The sequence below is a fragment of the Hyperolius riggenbachi genome, chromosome 3 (assembly GCF_040937935.1).
Source record: "Hyperolius riggenbachi isolate aHypRig1 chromosome 3, aHypRig1.pri, whole genome shotgun sequence".
Classification (NCBI taxonomy): domain Eukaryota; kingdom Metazoa; phylum Chordata; class Amphibia; order Anura; family Hyperoliidae; genus Hyperolius; species Hyperolius riggenbachi.
This window is the reverse complement of record NC_090648.1, coordinates 197,934,618-197,954,130: the sequence shown is the minus strand read 5'-3', so window position 1 is coordinate 197,954,130 and position 19,513 is coordinate 197,934,618. Positions and strand designations below refer to the sequence as shown.

Genomic DNA, 19,513 nt, shown 5'->3' with positions numbered 1-19,513 from the left:
TCGCCGAGGATCAGGTGAGATGTCCTCTATCTACCTTCCGCTGCGCTTACTCTGCATTAAAGAAGAGATAGTAGTCCCCAGATACCAGAAGAGGTAGTCCCCAGCGGCGTGACATCATCGCGGCGGGTCGGGAGTTCGTAAACCGGGGATTACCTGTACAAACATATTCGTTTATTTTCATCTCGGGCATCCTTTAAGGCCTAAGACAGGGTTCTTAATAAATATAAAAATCTAGTTTTGCAACAATGTATTGCCTTATTTTCATTAAATGATGAGTATTTAGTTTTCCATAGTGTGAAAAAAAGTGACAACAACGGCAGTTCTGTTCTCCATTATGGTGACTTTCCTTTACCCCTGCTTTTAAGAGCCTTTGGTCCCAGAGACAACAAATAAGGGATGGTTATAAAACATGGAAAACCTTTATCCTCCCCCCACCCCACCCCCTACTAAAAAGGGTGTTTTCTTTGTTTTTGTTTTTTGTCTTTACCTCTATTTGAAAGAGGCATATCTTTTGTTAAAGCATATTAGGGTAACCCATAGTTAAAGAGGAGCTGTCAGCCATACTATCTCAGAAAAAAAAACATATATGTAACGAATGGGGAATTATCTCCGTGGTCAGCGCACAAGATGTGCGCTGACACTGCGGAAATCCTCCACAAGCGTTTAAATAACAGAACCCAGCTTTGGTGCAATGCACCTGTAGAGAGGAATTCCCACCTGCAGATGGAGCTGTGGAGTGCAGAGGAATAAACCCTCTGCACTGCCACAGATGCCAGAAGGAAATTGTACTAGGTGAAACAATACAGGGAAAGATAGCCCCTAGAGAGAGAGAGAGAGAGCACAGAGACAGAATGTATGTATGTCCACCAATCCAGTCGCCACCCGGCGACGGTTGACATACAACAGCGAAAACCAAAGTGAGAATGGCGATTGCTAATAGAGACACAAGACTGAATAAGACAGAGCGTGACTGAGTAGGGAAGACACAGCAAAGAACCACAATCTGAACGTCAAAGAAAATAACAAACGAACTACCTAAACACGATCCCCGCACGATATGCGCAACAGAGACAAGCGCGTTAACGGTACGGTCAGTGACAAAACGTACCAACCTTAACTAACGCATGAACCTAACAATGACGACAGACAAATAACGCGAGCGCTTGCTAATCGGTTGCCTCCCACCAGACAACAGCAAGCATTCGTGCTGGACAAGACAGACTAAAGGAGTAACCCGTAGCAACTGCAGCTAAGGTTATACTCCAAGACAGACAAAGGAGATCCACCGCCTCTACCGCCAGGGCGAATGCGATCTAGGAATGAGACCAAACGATTTACTGCCAGCCGCCGCAGGCGACAGTACAAGGGACCAGACAAAGCAGCACAGGAATAAACAGTACAAATAACACAAAGCCTGACTGCACTATAGCGAATGCAAGTTGCACTCTCTAATAATTAACTATACTAGAATATTCGCAAACAATCAGCAGAGGGGCTGAAACTCCAGGTAAGTCCAGCAGAACCAAACCTTTATGACCAGCAGGAAATTCTGGGAGGAAAAGGTATTTGTACTGCAAGCCTTCAAAGGAAGCAGATAAGCAATTTGCATGACAAGTGGATGCAAATCCCTCAGCAGAACAGCAGCACTGAAACTTACAGAATGCAGACAGGTCTCCTTTCCAGGGACCTGCAGCATACAGACCTAAAAAATGGTCAAAAATGGTGACAGACAGCAGAGCAGATCATTACAATATATAAGTATATAAATCCTTGCTCTACTTACATATGTATTGCATTGTCCATGTTTTGATTTTAGTGATTTTTCTACAGTAAAAAAAAGAGAAAATCCTTCTTAGCATTTCCCATTTTAACTGTGGCTATTTTGAAGCCAATCCTGATGTAATTTTCTCCCTTACACTCCTCTGCCTGATTGTGTATGCATTGCCCGCCCTGCACTATAGAAAGTGCATTGTCTCAGCATGAGAAATATTGGCCAATCAGAGAGGAACAGAGGTGTGGGAGGGGAAAATAGGAAGAAAAGAGGCTTCAGCCAATTAGGCTGCATTACCGTGTTTCCCTGAAAATAAGACAGTGTCTTATATTAATTTTTGCTCCATATACTGTGCTAAGGCTTATTTTCAGGGGATGTCTTATATTTCTATCAGGAAGTGTCTCTCAGCAGAACATTTCCTGTTCCTTTGTACTGCACTGTTCCTGGATTTGAAGGTATGCTACTGTACTGATTAGAGATGTCGCGAACCTCCGATTTTCGGTTCGCGAACCCTGTTCGCGAACCTCCGCGAAAGGTTCGGTTTGCGAAAAAGTTCGCGAACCGCAATACACTTCAATGGGGAGGCGAACTTTGTAAAAAAGAAAAAATTCTGACACCTAGAAAAATGATGAAAAACATGTTTCAAAGGCTCTAATACCTGGAGGCAGACATGATTGAGTGAAATACACATCACTGCTGGAAGACCCACCCACCCTCCCTCAAGCTAGGTCCTTATACCATTTGACTCAGTTGTCTGCCTACACTAATTAGTTATGGGACAGCTGCTACACACTCTGCTAGGGAGATTTTAATTAGCCTCTTGTGGGCTCCCACCTCCCTCCTCCCTTCTACCCATTCCCTCCTCCCTCCTGCCGGAGGGAGGAGGGTCTCATCTGCCAGGGAATTCCAGTATTTCAAAAACCAGCTTATATACCATGATAGGGATTTGAACCCAGGCCTCAGTGTATGGTAGGCAACTAACATATCCATTGTACCACCAACACTACTAGCTGAAAGTAGCTGAAAGTAGCTGAAAGTAGCTGAAAGTAGCTGAAAGTAGCTGAAAGTAGCTGAAAGTAGCTGAAAGTAGACTAGCATGTACCATTTATGCTTAATGCAAGAGAAAAATTAGACAAGACAAATAACATTTATATCACACTTTTCTCCTAGCAGACTCAAAGCACCAGAGCTGCAGCCACTAGGGCACACTCTATAGGCAGTAGCACAGATATGTAGCCAGACATGGCCTTGTATTTTGTGTTCAACAGTTGTCAAGAGAAAAATTAGACAAGATAGCAGTGTTAGGAAGACTTGCCTAAGGTCTCCTACTGAATTGGTGCCAGCTTACTGAACAGATAGAGACAAGATTTGAACTCTGGTCTCCTGTGTCAGAGGCAGAGCCATTCACCATTACACCATGCAGCCACTGCTTACAGACATGTAGCCAGACATGGCCTTGTATTTTGTGTTCAACAGTTGTCACAAGAAAAAATAGAGAAGATAGCAGTGTTAGGAAGACTTGCCTAAGGTCTCCTACTGAATAGGTGCTGGCTTACTGAACAGACAGAGACGAGATTCGAACTCTGGTCTCCTGTGTCAGAGGCAGAGCCATTCACCATTACACCATGCAGCCACTGCTTACAGACATGTAGACAGACATGTAGCCAGACATGGCCTTGTATTTTGTGTTCAACAGTTGTCAAGAGAAAAATTAGACAAGATAGCAGTGTTAGGAAGACTTGCCTAAGGTCTCCTACTGAATAGGTGCTGGCTTACTGAACAGACAGAGACGAGATTCGAACTCTGGTCTCCTGTGTCAGAGGCAGAGCCATTCACCATTACACCATGCAGCCACTGCTTACAGACATGTAGCCAGACATGGCCTTGTATTTTGTGTTCAACAGTTGTCAAGAGAAAAATTAGACAAGATAGCAGTGTTAGGAAGACTTGCCTAAGGTCTCCGACTGAATAGGTGCTGGCTTACTGAACAGACGGAGACGAGATTCAAACTCTGGTCTCCTGTGTCAGAGGCAGAGCCATTCACCATTACACCATGCAGCCACTGCTTACAGACATGTAGCCAGACATGGCCTTGTATTTTGTGTTCAACAGTTGTCAAGAGAAAAATTAGACAAGATAGCAGTGTTAGGAAGATTTGCCTAAGGTCTCCTACTGAATAGGTGCTGGCTTACTGAACAGACAGAGACAAGATTCGAACTCTGGTCTCCTGTGTCAGAGGCAGAGCCATTCACCATTACACCATGCAGCCACTGCCATGCAGCAAATTTTCTAGCATTGTAGGAACTGTTAGGGGGATCATAACTGGTGAGTTTCGGGCCCCTAGGCCGAAAAGGTCATAGCCTAGGGTGACAAAAACCTGTTTATTTGGGCAATTTCAATGGTGGCAATTCTGAGGTACATAAATCGCAGCCATGGCCGTTAGCAACGTCTGAATCTCACGAAATGTCTCATGCAGGTAGAAGACATATTGTTAGACTTGGGCTCCAAAGATGGGGTCCCTACATCTTTGCAAACCAGAGTTACAGGGGTCTAAAATTTTCTAGCATTGTAGAGACCCTTAGGGGGAACATGACTGGTGAGTTTCGGGCCCCAGAGTTACAGGGGTCTAAAATTGGTAAAATCCCCCATAGGCTTTCATTGGGCCTCCTATTTACAGTTCCAAAATCTCACATCTTTTCAAAGGGCAATTGCTCAGCAGTGGCAAATTTTCTAGCATTGTAGGGACCCTTAGGGGGAACATGACTGGTGAGTTTCGGGCCCCTAGGCCAAAGAGGTCATAGCCTAGGGTCACAAAAACCTGTTTATTTGGGCAATTTCAATGGTAGTGATGCTGACGTACATAAATTGCAGCCATGGCCGTTAGCAACATCTGAATTTCACGAAATGTCTCATGCAGGTAGAAGACATATTGTTAGACTTGGAATCCAAAGATGGGGTCCCTACATCTCTGCAAACCAGAGTTACAGGGGTCCAAAATTGGTAAAATCCCCCATAGGCTTTCATTGGGCCTCCTATTTACAGTTCCAAAATCTCACATCTTTTCAAATGGCAATTGCTCAGCAGTGGCAAATTTTCTAGCATTGTAGAGACCCTTAGGGGGAACATGACTGGTGAGTTTCGGGCCCCTAGGCCGAAGAGGTCATAGCCTAGGGTCACAAAAACCTGTTTATTTGGGCAATTTCAATGGTAGTGATGCTGACGTACATAAATCGCAGCCATGGCCGTTAGCAACGTCTGAATTTCACAAAATGTCTCATGCAGGTAGAAGACATATTGTTAGACTTGGATTCCAAAGATGGGGTCTCTACATCTCTGCAAACCAGAGTTACAGGGCTCCAAAATTGGTAAAATCCCCCATAGGCTTTTATTGGGCCTACTATTTACCGTTCCAAAATCTCACACCATTTCAAAGGGCAATGGCTCAGCAGTGGCAAAACTCACCAGTCATGATCCCCCTAAGAGTCCCTACAATGCTAGAAAATTTGGTACTGCTGAGCCATTGCCCTTTGAAAAGATGTGAGATTTTGGAAAGTGAAATAGGGAGGCAATGAAAGCCTATGGGGGATTTTACCAATTTTGGACCCCTGTAACTCTGGTTTGCAGAGATGTAGGGACCCCATCTTTGGAATCCAAGTCTAACAATATGTCTTCTATCTGCATAAGACATTTCGTGAAATTCAGACGTTGCTAACGGCCATGGCTGCGATTTATGTACGTCAGCATCACTACCATTGAAATTGCCCAAATAAACAGGTTTTTTTGACCCTAGGCTATGACCTCTTTGGCCTAGGGGCCCGAAACTCACCAGTCATGTTCCCCCTAAGGGTCCCTACAATGCTAGAAAATTTGCCACTGCTGAGCAATTGCCCTTTGAAAAGATGTGAGATTTTGGAAAGTGAAATAGGGAGCCAATTAAAGCCTATGGGGGATTTTACCAATTTTGGGCCCCTGTAACTCTGGTTTGCAGAGATGTATGGAACCCATCTTTGGAGCCCAAGTCTAACAATATGTCTTCTACCTGCATGAGACATTTCGTGAAATTCAGACGTTGCTAACGGCCATGGCTGCGATTTATGTACGTCAGCATCACTACCATTGAAATTGCCCAAATAAACAGGTTTTTTTGACCCTAGGCTATGACCTCTTCGGCCTAGGGGCCCAAAACTCACCAGTTATGATCCCCCTAACAGTTCCTACAATGCTAGAAAATTTGCTGCATGGCAGTGGCTGCATGTGTAATGGTGAATGGCTCTGCCTCTGACACAGGAGACCAGAGTTCGAATCTCATCTCTGTCTGTTCAGTAAGCCAGCACCTATTCAGTAGGAGACCTTAGGCAAGTCTTCCTAACACTGCTATCTTGTCTAATTTTTCTCGTGACAACTGTTGAACACAAAATACAAGGCCATGTCTGGCTACATATCTGTGCTACTGCCTATAGAGTGTGCCCTAGTGGCTGCAGCTCTGGTGCTTTGAGTCTGCCAGGAGAAAAGTGTGATATAAATGTTATTTGTCTTGTCTAATTTTTCTCTTGCATTAAGCATAAATGGTACATGCTAGGCTACTTTCAGCTACTTTCAGCTTTTTTCAGCTACTTTCAGCTAGTAGTGTTGGTGGTACAATGGATATGTTAGTTGCCTACCTTACACTGAGGCCTGGGTTCAAATCCCTATCATGGTATATAAGCTGGTTTTTGAAATACTGGAATTCCCTGGCAGATGAGACCCTCCTCCCTCCGGTAGGAGGGAATGGGTAGAAGGGAGGTGGGAGGAGGGAGGAACCCACAAACAGGCTAATTAAAATCTCCCTAGCAGAGTATTTAGCAGCTGTCCCTTAACTAATTAGTGTAGGCAGTATAAGGACCTTACTTGGAGGAGGGAGGGCCTCCAGCATTGAGAGCAGTGTGTATGGCAATAATGTGTCTGCTGGCTGTAATATAAGGAGTCAAAGTTTTGCTTTATGGGGCGAATCGAACTTCCGGGAAAGTTCGCGTTTGGTAGGCGAACGCGAACCCCCGAAGTTCGCCTGGAATCGTTCGCCGGCGAACAGTTCGCGACATCTCTAGTACTGATCAGGTACCTGCCCTGTCATCCCTGCACACAGCTGATAACCTTGCTGTGTGCTTGGATAACAGAACCGATGCCCATTTCACACTGCACCGCTGTGTCCCCGCTTTCTGGCCACCTCTTCCTCCTCTCTAACTTGCACTAGGGCTTATTTTTGGGGTAGGGCTTATATTTCAAGCACGATCAAAATTCCAGCATGGGCTTATTTTCAGGGAAAAGGGGCAGTTAAGTCTGAAGGGCAAGTAGAGAAGCAAAAAAGGACAACCCAGCATGCCCTGCAACTTCCTTTGTGCGTACCAATTTTTTTGTGTGCCAAATAGTCTGTACAAACTGCTGTGCTTGCACTGCGCTTTTCAAATCAACTGCGTTTTTTTTATTGTAGAGTCTTTTGAAAAATCATGAAAATCGTGAAGACCTGTACACACTGGTGCGATGCGCTTTTTCTATTCTCATGAAGGCTTGCGATTTAGCGCAGCAGTGTGTACAGGCCCTCGGGTAAACTGGGGAATGATCATTCATCAACAAGAAAAGTAATAGTGATTTTACCTTTTGGATTGCCTGGTTAGCATCCTTATTACTTATTTACCAGATAAAAATAAAGAATTGATTTTTGATTTTATACCCAACAGTCACGCTTTAAACTGTTGTGCTCAGACATGGCAATATTACTGATATTTAAGAAGCTAGAGTAATGCACTTTGTGTAGTTAGCACAACACATAATATGAGGTAATGTTCCTTAAAGGGGAACTGAAGAGAGAGGTATATGGAGGCTGTCATGTTTATTTCCTTTTAGACAATACCAGTTGCCTGGCAGCCCTGCTGATCCTCTGCCTCTAATACTATTAGCCATAGCCCCTGAACAAGCATGCAGCAGATCAGGTGTTTCAGTGGTTCAGACTTATAAGTCTGATCTGACAAGACTAGCTGCATGCTTGTTTCTGGTTTTAATCAGATACTACTGCAGAGAAATAGACCAGCAGGGCTGCCAGGCAACTGGTATTGATTAAAAGGAAATAAACATAACAGCCTCCATATACCTCTCTCTTCAGTTCCCCTTTAAAGTCAACCTAAAGCCGATTTAAAAAAATGAGATTAACTCACCTGGGGCTTCCCGCAGCCCCCTGCAGCCGATCGGTGCCCTCGCAGCTCTGGTCCGATGCTTCTGGACCCGCCGGCGACGACTTTCGGTTTCGCCGTCACCAGCCGACAGGCATGGGAACGCGAGTGATTGTTCGCGTTCCCAGCCTGTATATCGCCCCCTATGCTGCTATTGCGACCTCCTGGCCGCACTAGACTGTTTACTAAAATAGTAGGCAATGGGGAGCATAACATAGATCAACAGAGAGTACTAGTATAAAAGGGGCAATGAGGTGTCCTACAAGATAAATTACAAAATGCCTTATAACTGCAGGCAGAATTTGATGGCATATTACTATTGTGTGTGTTAGTGTGTGTAGTTGCTTGTGCGTGTGTGTTGGGCAGGCCAAGCTCTACAATTTACTCTGGGGCCATTCTACTGCAACTATGCAGCTTGGTGTGCTTTCAACAGAGAGCCCTTTCATGCCCCAAAAACTGGTGTAACGTTTGCATCTTAACACACTTAAAGAGACACTGAAGCGAAAAAAAAAATTATGATATTATGATTTGTATGTGTAAGATCAGATACAGTACATCAGTCTAATTGTTTCCAGTACAGGAAGAGTTGAGAAACTCCAGTTGTTATCTGTATGCAAACAAGCCATTAAGCTCTCTGACTAAAGGTCCGTACACACGCCGGACTGGAGGCAACGACGGGTCCGTCGTTACCTCCCGCTGGGTGGGCATGCCAACGACAGTCTGGCGTGTGTACGCACTGTCGGCGGACTGATACGGCTGTTTCAGAGCGATCCGCCGGGCGGATCGCTCTGAAACAGCCGTATCAGTCCGCCGACAGTGCGTACACACGCCGGACTGTCGTTGGCACGCCCACCCAGCGGGAGGTAACGACGGACCCGTCGTTGCCTCCAGTCCGGCGTGTGTACGGACATTAACCACTTGCCGACCGCGCACTCATACCGCGCGTCGGCAAAGTGGCAGCTGCAGGACCAGCGACGCAGTTCTGCGTCGCCGGCTGCAGGCTAATTAATCAGGAAGCAGCCGCTCGCGCGAGTGGCTGCTTCCTGTCAATTCACGGCGGGAGGCTCCGTGAATAGCCTGCGGGCCGCCGATCGCGGCTCGCAGGCTAAATGTAAACACAAGCGGAAATAATCCGCTATGTTTACATTGTACGGCGCTGCTGCGCAGCAGCGCCGTAAGGCAGATCGGCGATCCCCGGCCAATCAGCGGCCGGGGATCGCCGCCATGTGACAGGGGACGTCCTGTCACAGGCTGCACAGGACGGATAGCGTCCTGTGCAGCCCCGATCACCAGGGGGCCAGGTAGGAGAGGGGGAAGCGGAATTTTGCCGCGGAGGGGGGCTTTGAGGTGCCCCCCCCGCCAGCCACACGCAGGCAGGAGAGATCGGACCCCCACAGCACATCATCCCCCTAGTAGGGAAAAAAGGGGGGTGATCTGATCTCTCTGCCTGGTGTTTGATCTGTGCTGGGGGCTGTAGAGCCCACCCAGCACAGATCACAGAATTCAATGCTGGTCCTTAAGGGGGGGTAAAGGGTGGGTCCTCAAGTGGTTAAGTTAGTCCTGGAGAGGGCTGTTATCTGACTTTTATTATCTCAACTGTTCCTGGACTATTTACTTTTCCTCTGCCAGTGGAGAGGTCATTAATTCACAGACTGCTCTGAAAGAATCATTTTGAATGCTGAGTGTTGTGTAATCTGCACATATTATAGAATAATACAATGTTAGAAAAAAAACACTATATACCTGAAAATAAAAGTATGAGAATATTTTCTTTGCTGCTAATCTTCTAGTAATTATTCATAGTACACAACCAATTCATTATATCATATATTTTTTTTTCGCTTCAGTGTCTCTTTAAAGAAGTTAAAAAAAATATCATCAAACCTTTAACAATGCAAATCAGCACAATTCAGTCAGTAAGTACGTTTAACATATAAGATGGTCAGTCTGTAAAGTTATACATACCATTCAATGGAGAGACCACAAATGTTTTGTGGGAATCGTACAAGTCTTTACTTATTGCATATCGATTTGTAGATTTTGTTGTACAAGCAAATATCCCACCACCAGGTGCAACTTTATATTGCTTTGCTGAGTTATCTTTATAAAATATACCAACACCATAAATGGACGTATCATATTTATACCATTCAATTTCTTGTTCTTCCAAACTGCAGTTAATTATTATCGGCACGGGTTTATTTTTTTCAAATGTAACATTTGAATGAGCTGTAACAGAAAAAAACATGATTTAATATGTTAGTCTATAAAAAAATATGTGTGTTTGATATTTGATCTATTCAAATTAGTTGTGAACTGAACTAATGTAGTGAAAGCACATGCATCCAGTCTACAATTTCATTGGCCTGCTTTTGTATGTGAAGCAGATTACGCTAGAAATGGTCATCCAGGTTGTTCACCATTATGCACAAAGCATAGGAGGTTGTGCCTAGAACACAGGGACGTAACTACTAGTGGAGCAGCTTCTGCAGTTACAAGGGGGCTCAGACAGGGCTGGTAGGGCCCCAGCTTCTTATCCTCCCCTCCCTTACTTCCTCTGATACAGGGGGCCCACCTCCAGAGCTCCCTCAGCACCCTCCAATGACAGTCATGCAGAGAAGTGAAAACAAGTGTTGTTATAGCAGACTTGTGTTATACTACAGCCCCTCTTCTCATGCTTCCTTGCTCTCCTGGCGTCAGGAGTTTCTTTGCGTACATTTCCTATTGGTGCTTCTCTAGCAGCACATAAGTGCAGTGGCGTACCTACCATAAGGCTGCAGGTGCTCACAGCACTGGGTGTAGCCATGGTTAGGGGTGCTGCCGTGGTGCTCAGCCACTGTGTTCTTCCACCTGGGACCTTTTCTCATAGTTTGGGCAACATTCAGGAAAATAGCAGCAGACAGTGCAGGGGACTGTACTACTGCCTGCAATAGATGGAGCATCTCTCCCCCTTCCTGTCCCGTGGGCAATGTTTCTCCTCGCTTGCTACACACAGCCTGCAGTGAGTGAATGTGCAGAGCAGCAGGGTGAAAAGAGAGAATGATTGCTGTGCTGCAGTTGGGACATTAGCAGGGAGAGGTGGCAGGATGTGTTTAGTGCTTCAGAAGTTGCCTGTCATTAGTAGCCATGTGCACTGGCTGCTGTAATACCAGAGTGCCCTAGACTATTGAATATTTATCCTGATCAGAGTAACTAATCAATAATGCAGGACAGTCTGCTGTTGCAGAAGCCAGTGATACAGGTGCTGACAGTTGAATTATGTAGTGAGCAGAGAAGAAAGCTCCAGGCAATTTATATTATCTTGATTGCAGGTAATCTTATCTATTTTCCAGCTCCCCCTCCCACCCAGTTGTCTTCCCCATGACCCTTTCCTCTTTTCAGATTTTAGTGGCTTCTTTTAACAGCACTGGTGATATCTGCAGTCCTGGTAAGAGTTCTTCCTGCCATTTCTCCTCTCCTACCAGGCTCTGTCTTGTGCCTCTTCCTCTATATCCCCCTCCTCCTAAGCACCCCCCTCTTTCCTATGTCCTGCTTTTCTGACTGTCCTCAGAGAAGCTCACAATCTAACTGTACCATAGTCATAGTCTTATGTTCTACCATACTATTATTGTGTATTTATATAGCACTGACATTTTCTGCACCACTGTATAGAGTACAGAGTTTCATAATGGTTAGCTCCGTCCACATCTTGACAAATCCTTTTCCACATAAATCTCAACATTTGCAGTGACACGCTCGGCGCCCAAACCAGTCAACCTTTCCATCAAAAAAATTGTGGGTTTTTTTGTGTCTGTTTTTTTTTTCTCTTGGGTATATCACAATGGTACATGCTAGGCTGGCTTCAGCATGTAGCATTGTAGTGTGTTGTGTTGGTGGTATAATGGTTAGGATAGCAGCCTACTGAGCACTAGACCTGGGTTCAATTCCCGGCCAATGTATGTAAGCTGGCTTTTGAAATCCTACAATTCCCTAAGCAAGCTATTTTTTTTCTTGGATATTTCACAATGGTACAAGCTAGGCTGGCTTCAGATTGTAGCATTGTAGTGTGTTGTGTTGGTGGTATAATGGTTAGGATAGCAGCCTACAGAGCGGTAGGCCTGGGTTCAATTCCTGGGCCTGGCCGATGTATGCGAGTTGGTTTTTGACATCCTACAAATCCCTAAGCAAGCTCATTTTTCTCTTGGATATATCATAATGGTAGATGCTAGGCTGGCTTCAGCATGTAGTGTTGGTGGTGGTATAGTGGTGAAGAGAGCTACCTACCAAGCATACCAAGCACTAGACCTGGGTTCAATTTCCGGCCAAGGTATGTAAGCTGGCTTTTGAAATCCTACAATTCCCTGGAAGACGAGGAGGGAGGAAGGAGAAAAAGGACTAAGGGAACAGTTAATAGGGTCTATGGGCTACCATATAGCATAAACAAGGTTCCATTTGCGATTATTTTAATTTTTCCACCGGAATCCGGAATTCCGTGGAATTGCGAAGAAAATCAGGCGGAATTTTCATAGCGGCGGAATTTAGCGCTGGCAGAATCCGCAAATTCCAGCGGGTGGGGGGTGTCATTGTGGCTGTACTATTGTAGGAGAATCTGTAAAAGAAATAAAGCAAAGAGTGCACTAAGGGCTAAGATAAACCAAATGGCCCACCGACCACCAAATATTCTTACCTTTGGGAGATGCTGGTAACCTGTACTGGTGTTTCAGCTCTTAAGAGGAACTTGATATGCTAAAATATAACTTTTATTAGACACTTTAAAACCCTGGAGTGGCCTAGAATTGAATAGTGATTTGAGCAGCTGTGGGCAGAAGGTATGTCAGTGTAATGCTGGGGGGTCATACTTTCTGACCACCCAGCACAACAAGGCTAAGAGTAGAGATGTAGCGAACGGTTCACCGGCGAACGGTTCCAGGCGAACTTTGGGGGTTCGCGTTCGCCTGGACCAAGCAAACTTTTGCGGAAGTTCGATTCGCCCCATAATGCACTATGAGGGTCAACTTTGACCCTCTGCATCACAGGCAGCAGGCACATTGTAGCCATTCAGGCTACACTAAGCCCTGGAGCCTCACCCCCCCCCCCTTATATAAGGCAGGTTTGCCGGCCATTACACCCACTCGTGTGCCTGCTAGAGATAGACTAGGGACAGCTGCTGCAGACTTGTTCTCCTAGGGAAAGATTAGTTAGGCTCTTGGCTTGCTCCTGGCTGATTGTTATTGCTAAAATAGCACCCCTCAACAGCTCTTTTGAGAGCCCTAATGTTTTTCTGATGTGTTTTTTTTTTGTGTGTGTTGCTCACTGAATTATACAGCCCTATCTGTTGCAGCTGGACCTTGGTAATTGTTATTACTGTGCCAGCCAGGTCCTGCCTAACTATCTATACTGGGACACCTACCTATGCCGACCTAACTACTGGGTCACCTACTTACCTATACGGGGACACCTACCTACACTAGGTGACCTACCTATGCCTACCTACCTATACTGGGTCTCCTACCTATGCCTAGCTAACTACTGGGTCTCCTACCTATGTCTAGCTAACTACTGGGTCTCCTACCTATGTCTAGCTAACTACTGAGGCACCTACCTATGCCTACCTACCTATACTGGGACTTCTACCTATGCCTACCTACCTATACTGGGACTTCTACCTATGCCTAGCTAACTACTGGGACACCTACCTATGCCTAGCTAACTACTGGGACACCTACCTATGCCTACCTACCTATACTGGGTCTCCTACCTATGCCTAGCTAACTACTTGGTCTCCTACCTATGTCAAGCTAACTACTGAGGCACCTACCTATGCCTACCTACCTATACTGGGACTCCTACCTATGCCTACCTACCTACCTACCTATACTGGGACTCCTGGGACTCCTACCTATGCCTAGCTAACTACTGGGACACCTACCTATGCCTACCTACATACAAGAAGATAATAAGGTTGTTGCTTCATTGTGGACAGACCAAATTTGATCAGCTGAACAGTCACTGTTGTTCTATCATTGAGCTACCACAGCCCGGCGACCATATGGGCTTGAAAACCGCCACGGCCTACACTCTCGCCATGATGCACACCAGTCCAGCATGGCCGTCACGACGCAAACAGCTGTTTGCGGTGCGTTACACAGTGAGTTTGGTGCGTTAGTGTGAAGCAGAACTCTAATTACACTCCCTGATTGATGTATACACATGCAAGATGTTTTTAAGCACTTTAGGCCTGCAATTTAGCATTCAATGTCATTTCTGCCCTTAAAACGCTGCTTTGCGTCACATCCAGATTTTTCCCCGGGACTTTGGGCATGTATCCCACTCCGCCATGCCCCCCTCCAGGTGTTAGACCCCTGGAAACATCTTTTCCATCACTTTTGTGGCCAGCATAATTTTTTCTATTTTTCAAAGTTCGCATTCCCATTGAAGTCTATTGCGGTTCGTGAACTTTTCGGCGAACCGAACCTTCCGCGAAGGTTCGCGAACGGGGTTCGCGAACCGAAAATCGGAGGTTCGCGACATCTCTAGCTAAGAGCTGGATAATGGAAGAGGTTACACAAGCTACCCGGAGCAACTACAGCTCTGGGCTTCTGATAAGACGCAATGGCAGCGCAGTGCGATGTTGCGCTGCTCTTGCGATAGCAAACATTCAGACAGATACAAGACAGACTGGAGTGAGGTAGCCAATAGCAACCACAGCAATGGCTACCTCGCAAGGACAGGACTAAAAGGACAGAGGCTGACAGAATGAATGCTTGCTAAACTAATCACTATCTCAGTGACAGCAAGCATTCACAAAGACTAGAGTGAGGTAACCAATAGCAACCGCAGCAATGGCTACCTCGCAAGGACAGGACTAGGCTAGCTAAGCATGGGTGATCACGCTAAGAGCAACCTACCGAAACGTGCTAAAAACTGACTAGCTGAACACAGGATATCAACAGTTCGAGTACGTAAATATCAGCGGCACTGATATATCACCGTAACACGATTACAAGGAAAATAACAAACGCTGACTAGAATATGTATATATTGGCGATGAACCAATATATAACATAAGCAAGGACACTAGCTAGATCTGGACTGGAGCAATACAGCGAACTAACTAGGCAATACAAACAATACAAAATCTCTGCAGTAGAAGGAGTACGTATATATGTCCCCGTGGGAAATATATAATCGTAGCTCCACAAGATAACTGAACTAGAAGGAATATATTTCACAGTATCAAAGGACCCAGTAACAGCTTAGACAAAGCTGAAACTATGACGGGCGAGATCTAAAAGCTGGCATCAGCCAATGGATGCAAGCATGCAAAACTCCACACAGCTGAATGGTAATCATTCAATTCTGAGCTGGCTTGGTTACCATTTGCTAGCTGAAAGACTATCTGTACCAATGCATGCAGTCCTATGCAACAACATGCATGCAGGAAATCCAGGGCTATCTGGCTGCAGCTCAGCTGTAGTAAGCCATTGGTTGAGTGATGACATAATTCTGAGCTGCCCAGAACTGCAGAGCAATTGCAAATGACAATGTGACTCATTGCGAATGCACAACCGAAAGCAGGCTGAAAAGCCAGAAATGTCCCTTTGCGGCTCCACCGCAATGGACAGAACACGCCACAGGAGGAATCCTTACAGTCAGCAAACGTAAACCCTAGTGGACATTAGGAATTATCTCCTCCTCACCTCACACTGCTACAAGTAACATTTACAACCACCTGACACAACCCTACATGTTTCACCTCCTCAGAACGGGGGCTTCATCAAGAGAAAGAAAGTGCCCAGTGCAAAAGTGCAATTGCTAAATTGCAAAGATTACATCATAAATACAATCAAATCACATAATATACCGGTATTAACAGCCTGTCGGCTCAGCCTGTCACAACCAGTATGTAAATTAACTTGTCCCAGAATCCTTTGCTGACTCTTGTGAGTAAAAAATGAATATTGAACAGGATTGGAAAAATACAGTATGATGGTCTGGATTAGTTTAAAAGGTGGTCAATATTATTTATTATTTTGTGAGGATGGTGTAGGAGGAGGTAAACAAGGATTTTTATAAAAAGTCACAGTGAGTTTTAATTTCTTGGTGGGGAAGGGGTATAAATGCAGGTTGAACTGTTTTGAAGGGCAGCGATTTACAAATTGCCCACCAAGCTCATGGTGAATCAGATCTCCAGAGCATCACCAGAGGTGGTGGCAAAGTCCCACAAAAAAGTTCAGCTTTCAGTAACCAGTAAAAAAAATAAAAAGATTACTATGTGCATTGGTACTGATTTTTGTTCATTCATACTTTCTAATGCTATATTGAGCATCCTAGGGGTCAGAATTTCCAGTTGTAAAATCAAGTAAGTTTCTCTGTTGCACTAACTTTTGTATCTATTAAATTTGTTATCATAAATATTCTGTTCAACAAGGCTTTGATCACGAAATTGCTGACGCCATTGTTTTTCAATTTTTTGTGCAATGTTTTTTAGCGCCTACAGGCGCTTACCCGTGCGATTTTTTTATAAAGCCTTTTTCTAAGTGCATCAGTCAGGAAGTGAACCGTTTCACCCGGAAAAGAATAAATATAATGTATTTATTCATGAAAGCGCTGGGGAAATCGCTATACAAAGCATTTTTTAAAGTGCTTTGCGATTTCCCTATACCTTCCATTGAGGCAAATTGACCCAAAAATGGTACATGTAGTGCTTTGGTGAGCGGATCGGAATCGAACTGCTCAGATGTGAACACTCTCATAGGGAATCATTGCACAAGCGCTTCTAGGGCGATTTTGAAAATCGCTGGCGTTTAAAAAAAGGCAAAAATGCCCTAGGTGTGAACAAGCCCTAAGAGTTATTTTCCCTAGGCTGAAGTTTCTGTTGTGTGTCAGTGTTTGGACACACTGGGTTTAGCACATCCCTTCTTAATATTTTTGCATTTTTTTTTTAAAGTCTTTTATAAAAAAAAAAAGGGGGGGGGGAATTCTACAATGTGATGATGAAGAGTGGGGGGATGTTTGGATCAAGCCCTTCCAGTACCTTATAGCGATCAGGCACAGATTGATCCAATACAAAAATCTGTCCTCACAAAAGATGGCAAAATATTGACAGATCACTTGAAGGCCTAAGGCCACATACACACATCAGACTATAGTCTTTGGAAAGTGAAAGATCACAGACCAATCTTACCACCCTTCATGTAGTATGTGAGCCATACTCTACACAGGCTTTTCTATGGAGCTGAACTCCACATCAGAAAAAAAACTTTGCAAGATGCTGCACACACAGATGCTGTACAGACACAAAACATCAGTATCTGCAAAAGATCTGTTCCTGCCAAAAATCCATTCCTGCAAATTGCAATGATAGTCTATGAGATCTGCAGATCATCATACACACCTTGTTTAACTGACATTCATCTGCAGATCAGACAATCATCTGCAGATCTGAAAATCCATGCTGGTGGATCTGATCTGCAGATGAATGTCAGTTAAACAAGGTGTGTATGATGATCTGCAAATATCATAGACTATGAATGCATTTTGCAGGAACGGATCTTTTGCAGGAACAGATCTTTTGCAGAAACTGATCTTTTGAATGTCTACAGCATCTTTGTGTGCAGCATCTTGCAAAGATTTCTGTCTGATGGGGAGTTCAGCTCCATAGAATAGACTGTAGGTATGGCTCTCATACTACATGGAAGGGATTAAAATTGGTCTGTGATCTTTCATTTTCCAAAGACAATGGTCTGATGTGTGTATGAGCCTTATGTTGGTGCTGTAACCTGGATACAAATATGAAAATATGTTTCCTCAGTCACAAACATTTGTCTTATGCTTACTGGGTCTTACTACCCTACCCCACTGTCATACATTAGTATCTAGAGATCATTGATTGGACTATTTCTCTTTTATTACAGGAAAACTATTATTGTAAAATGGAAGCTGCCAGAACCTCCTCTAATGCAATTTTAAAAAAGGCTGCTAAATACATTGCTGCACTTTTTATAAATCAGTTTATATGACAGAAAATCAATACAATTTGGAGATCCTGGATTCTCAGGATTTCTGTTAACTGCATGTGGGTGGGGAATAACCAAGGTCCACCAGTGTGTTTGTATTTTGTTTTGTTGTTATGTTATTTTCCAGTCTACTTCCCACTTGCATGCGGTGGGGGAAATGTTTAATTATGGCATGTTGTCAATAAAAAAGAAAAAAAAAATACATCTTGTGGTGATCATTTGGGTAGAGGAGTGACTGGAACTCAACAGGTGTTCACCATTTTAAACCAGGAGCGCAACATTCAATACATACCTTAATATTGCCTATAGTTGTGTCCGCTGCTATGGACCTTAATTACACAGCTGGCACCACCACGTAATTATTCTCTTCCGGGGCGCCAACATTTCCAAGCGCAAGTGTGCACCATCATTACCTACAAACAGTCATTAACCCTCTGCACTCAGGACACTCACAGCAAACTGGTACACCAGTAGCTATAAAAACAACTAGGTTGCACATTGTATTCAGTTACAGAAATAGAGGATATTACCTTCCAAAATATATTGCATGTAACAGCATTCTGTATTAGACCCTTTCACCAGCATTGAGGGCTCGTTTCCACTAGAGCAAATCTGCATGCGTTTCCTGCATGCAGATTCGCTCAACCAATACAAGTGGATGGCGCCGTTTCCACTTGTCAGGAATTCTGTGCGGCTCGCTCTGCAAAAAAAATCTGCACAGCAGAGCCGTCAGAATTCGCACGCCGCACACCCGCACGCGAATCGTCGGTCATGTAACTAAATAGGAAAACCGCAAGCACTTGAGTCTTGCGGTTTTCCCGGCGTTTCCGCACGCGATTTCGTGAAAAAACCCATGTCAATGCTTGCCGGCATTGACATGGTTAAAATCGCGTCGTTAAAACCGCGGGTGATTCCGCTTGAAAATCTGCATGGAAACGTCAACGAATCCGCAACCGCATGCGGATTCGTTGACGCGGTTTCCGCGAGCAAATCGCGCCGCTCAAGTGGAAACGTACCCTGAGGGTTCCTCTGCAGAAAGAGTAGCTCTTCTACCTATACCAGACAGTCAGAAAGCAAGCAAACATTTCATACTCTTAACCATTTACTGACATCCTAACGTATTAAAACATCATGCTTACCGCTATTAACCTCCTTACCGGTTATCCCGAACATAGTTCGGGGTAACCTGCGCAGGAGGATTTCTCAGGCCCCGCTGGGCCGATTTGCATAATTTTTTTTCCTACACGCACTTTGCTAGCTGCGTGTAGTATGCGATCACTGCCGCTGATTCGCCGCTACCCGCCGCGCCGCCCCCCCCCCCCCCCCCCCGCCCCAGACCCCTGCGCAGCCTGGCCAATCAGTGCCAGGCAGCACTAAGGGGCGGATCGGGATTCATGGCGACTGGGGAGGCCCTGCAGGAAATCCCGTTCTCAACGGGATTTCCTGCATAGGATGCCGCCGCTCAGCGGCTATCATGTAGCGAGCCCTGGGCTCGCTACATGATTAAAAAAAAAAAAAAATTAAAAAAAAAAGTGCGGTGC

The 19,513-nt window shown here is 44.9% G+C and overlaps 1 protein-coding gene across 1 annotated transcript in view; it reads right to left on the bottom strand.

Moving 5' to 3' along the window:
• The window catches only part of LOC137562258 (uncharacterized), a 91,584-nt gene that overhangs the window by 60,644 nt on the left and 11,427 nt on the right, over positions 1-19,513 (bottom strand). Inside the window, exon 2 of the mRNA XM_068273590.1 lies at positions 9,940-10,203. Within this exon, the coding sequence (XP_068129691.1) occupies positions 9,940-10,203 (264 nt within the window). The remainder of the gene's footprint in view (positions 1-9,939; positions 10,204-19,513) is intronic.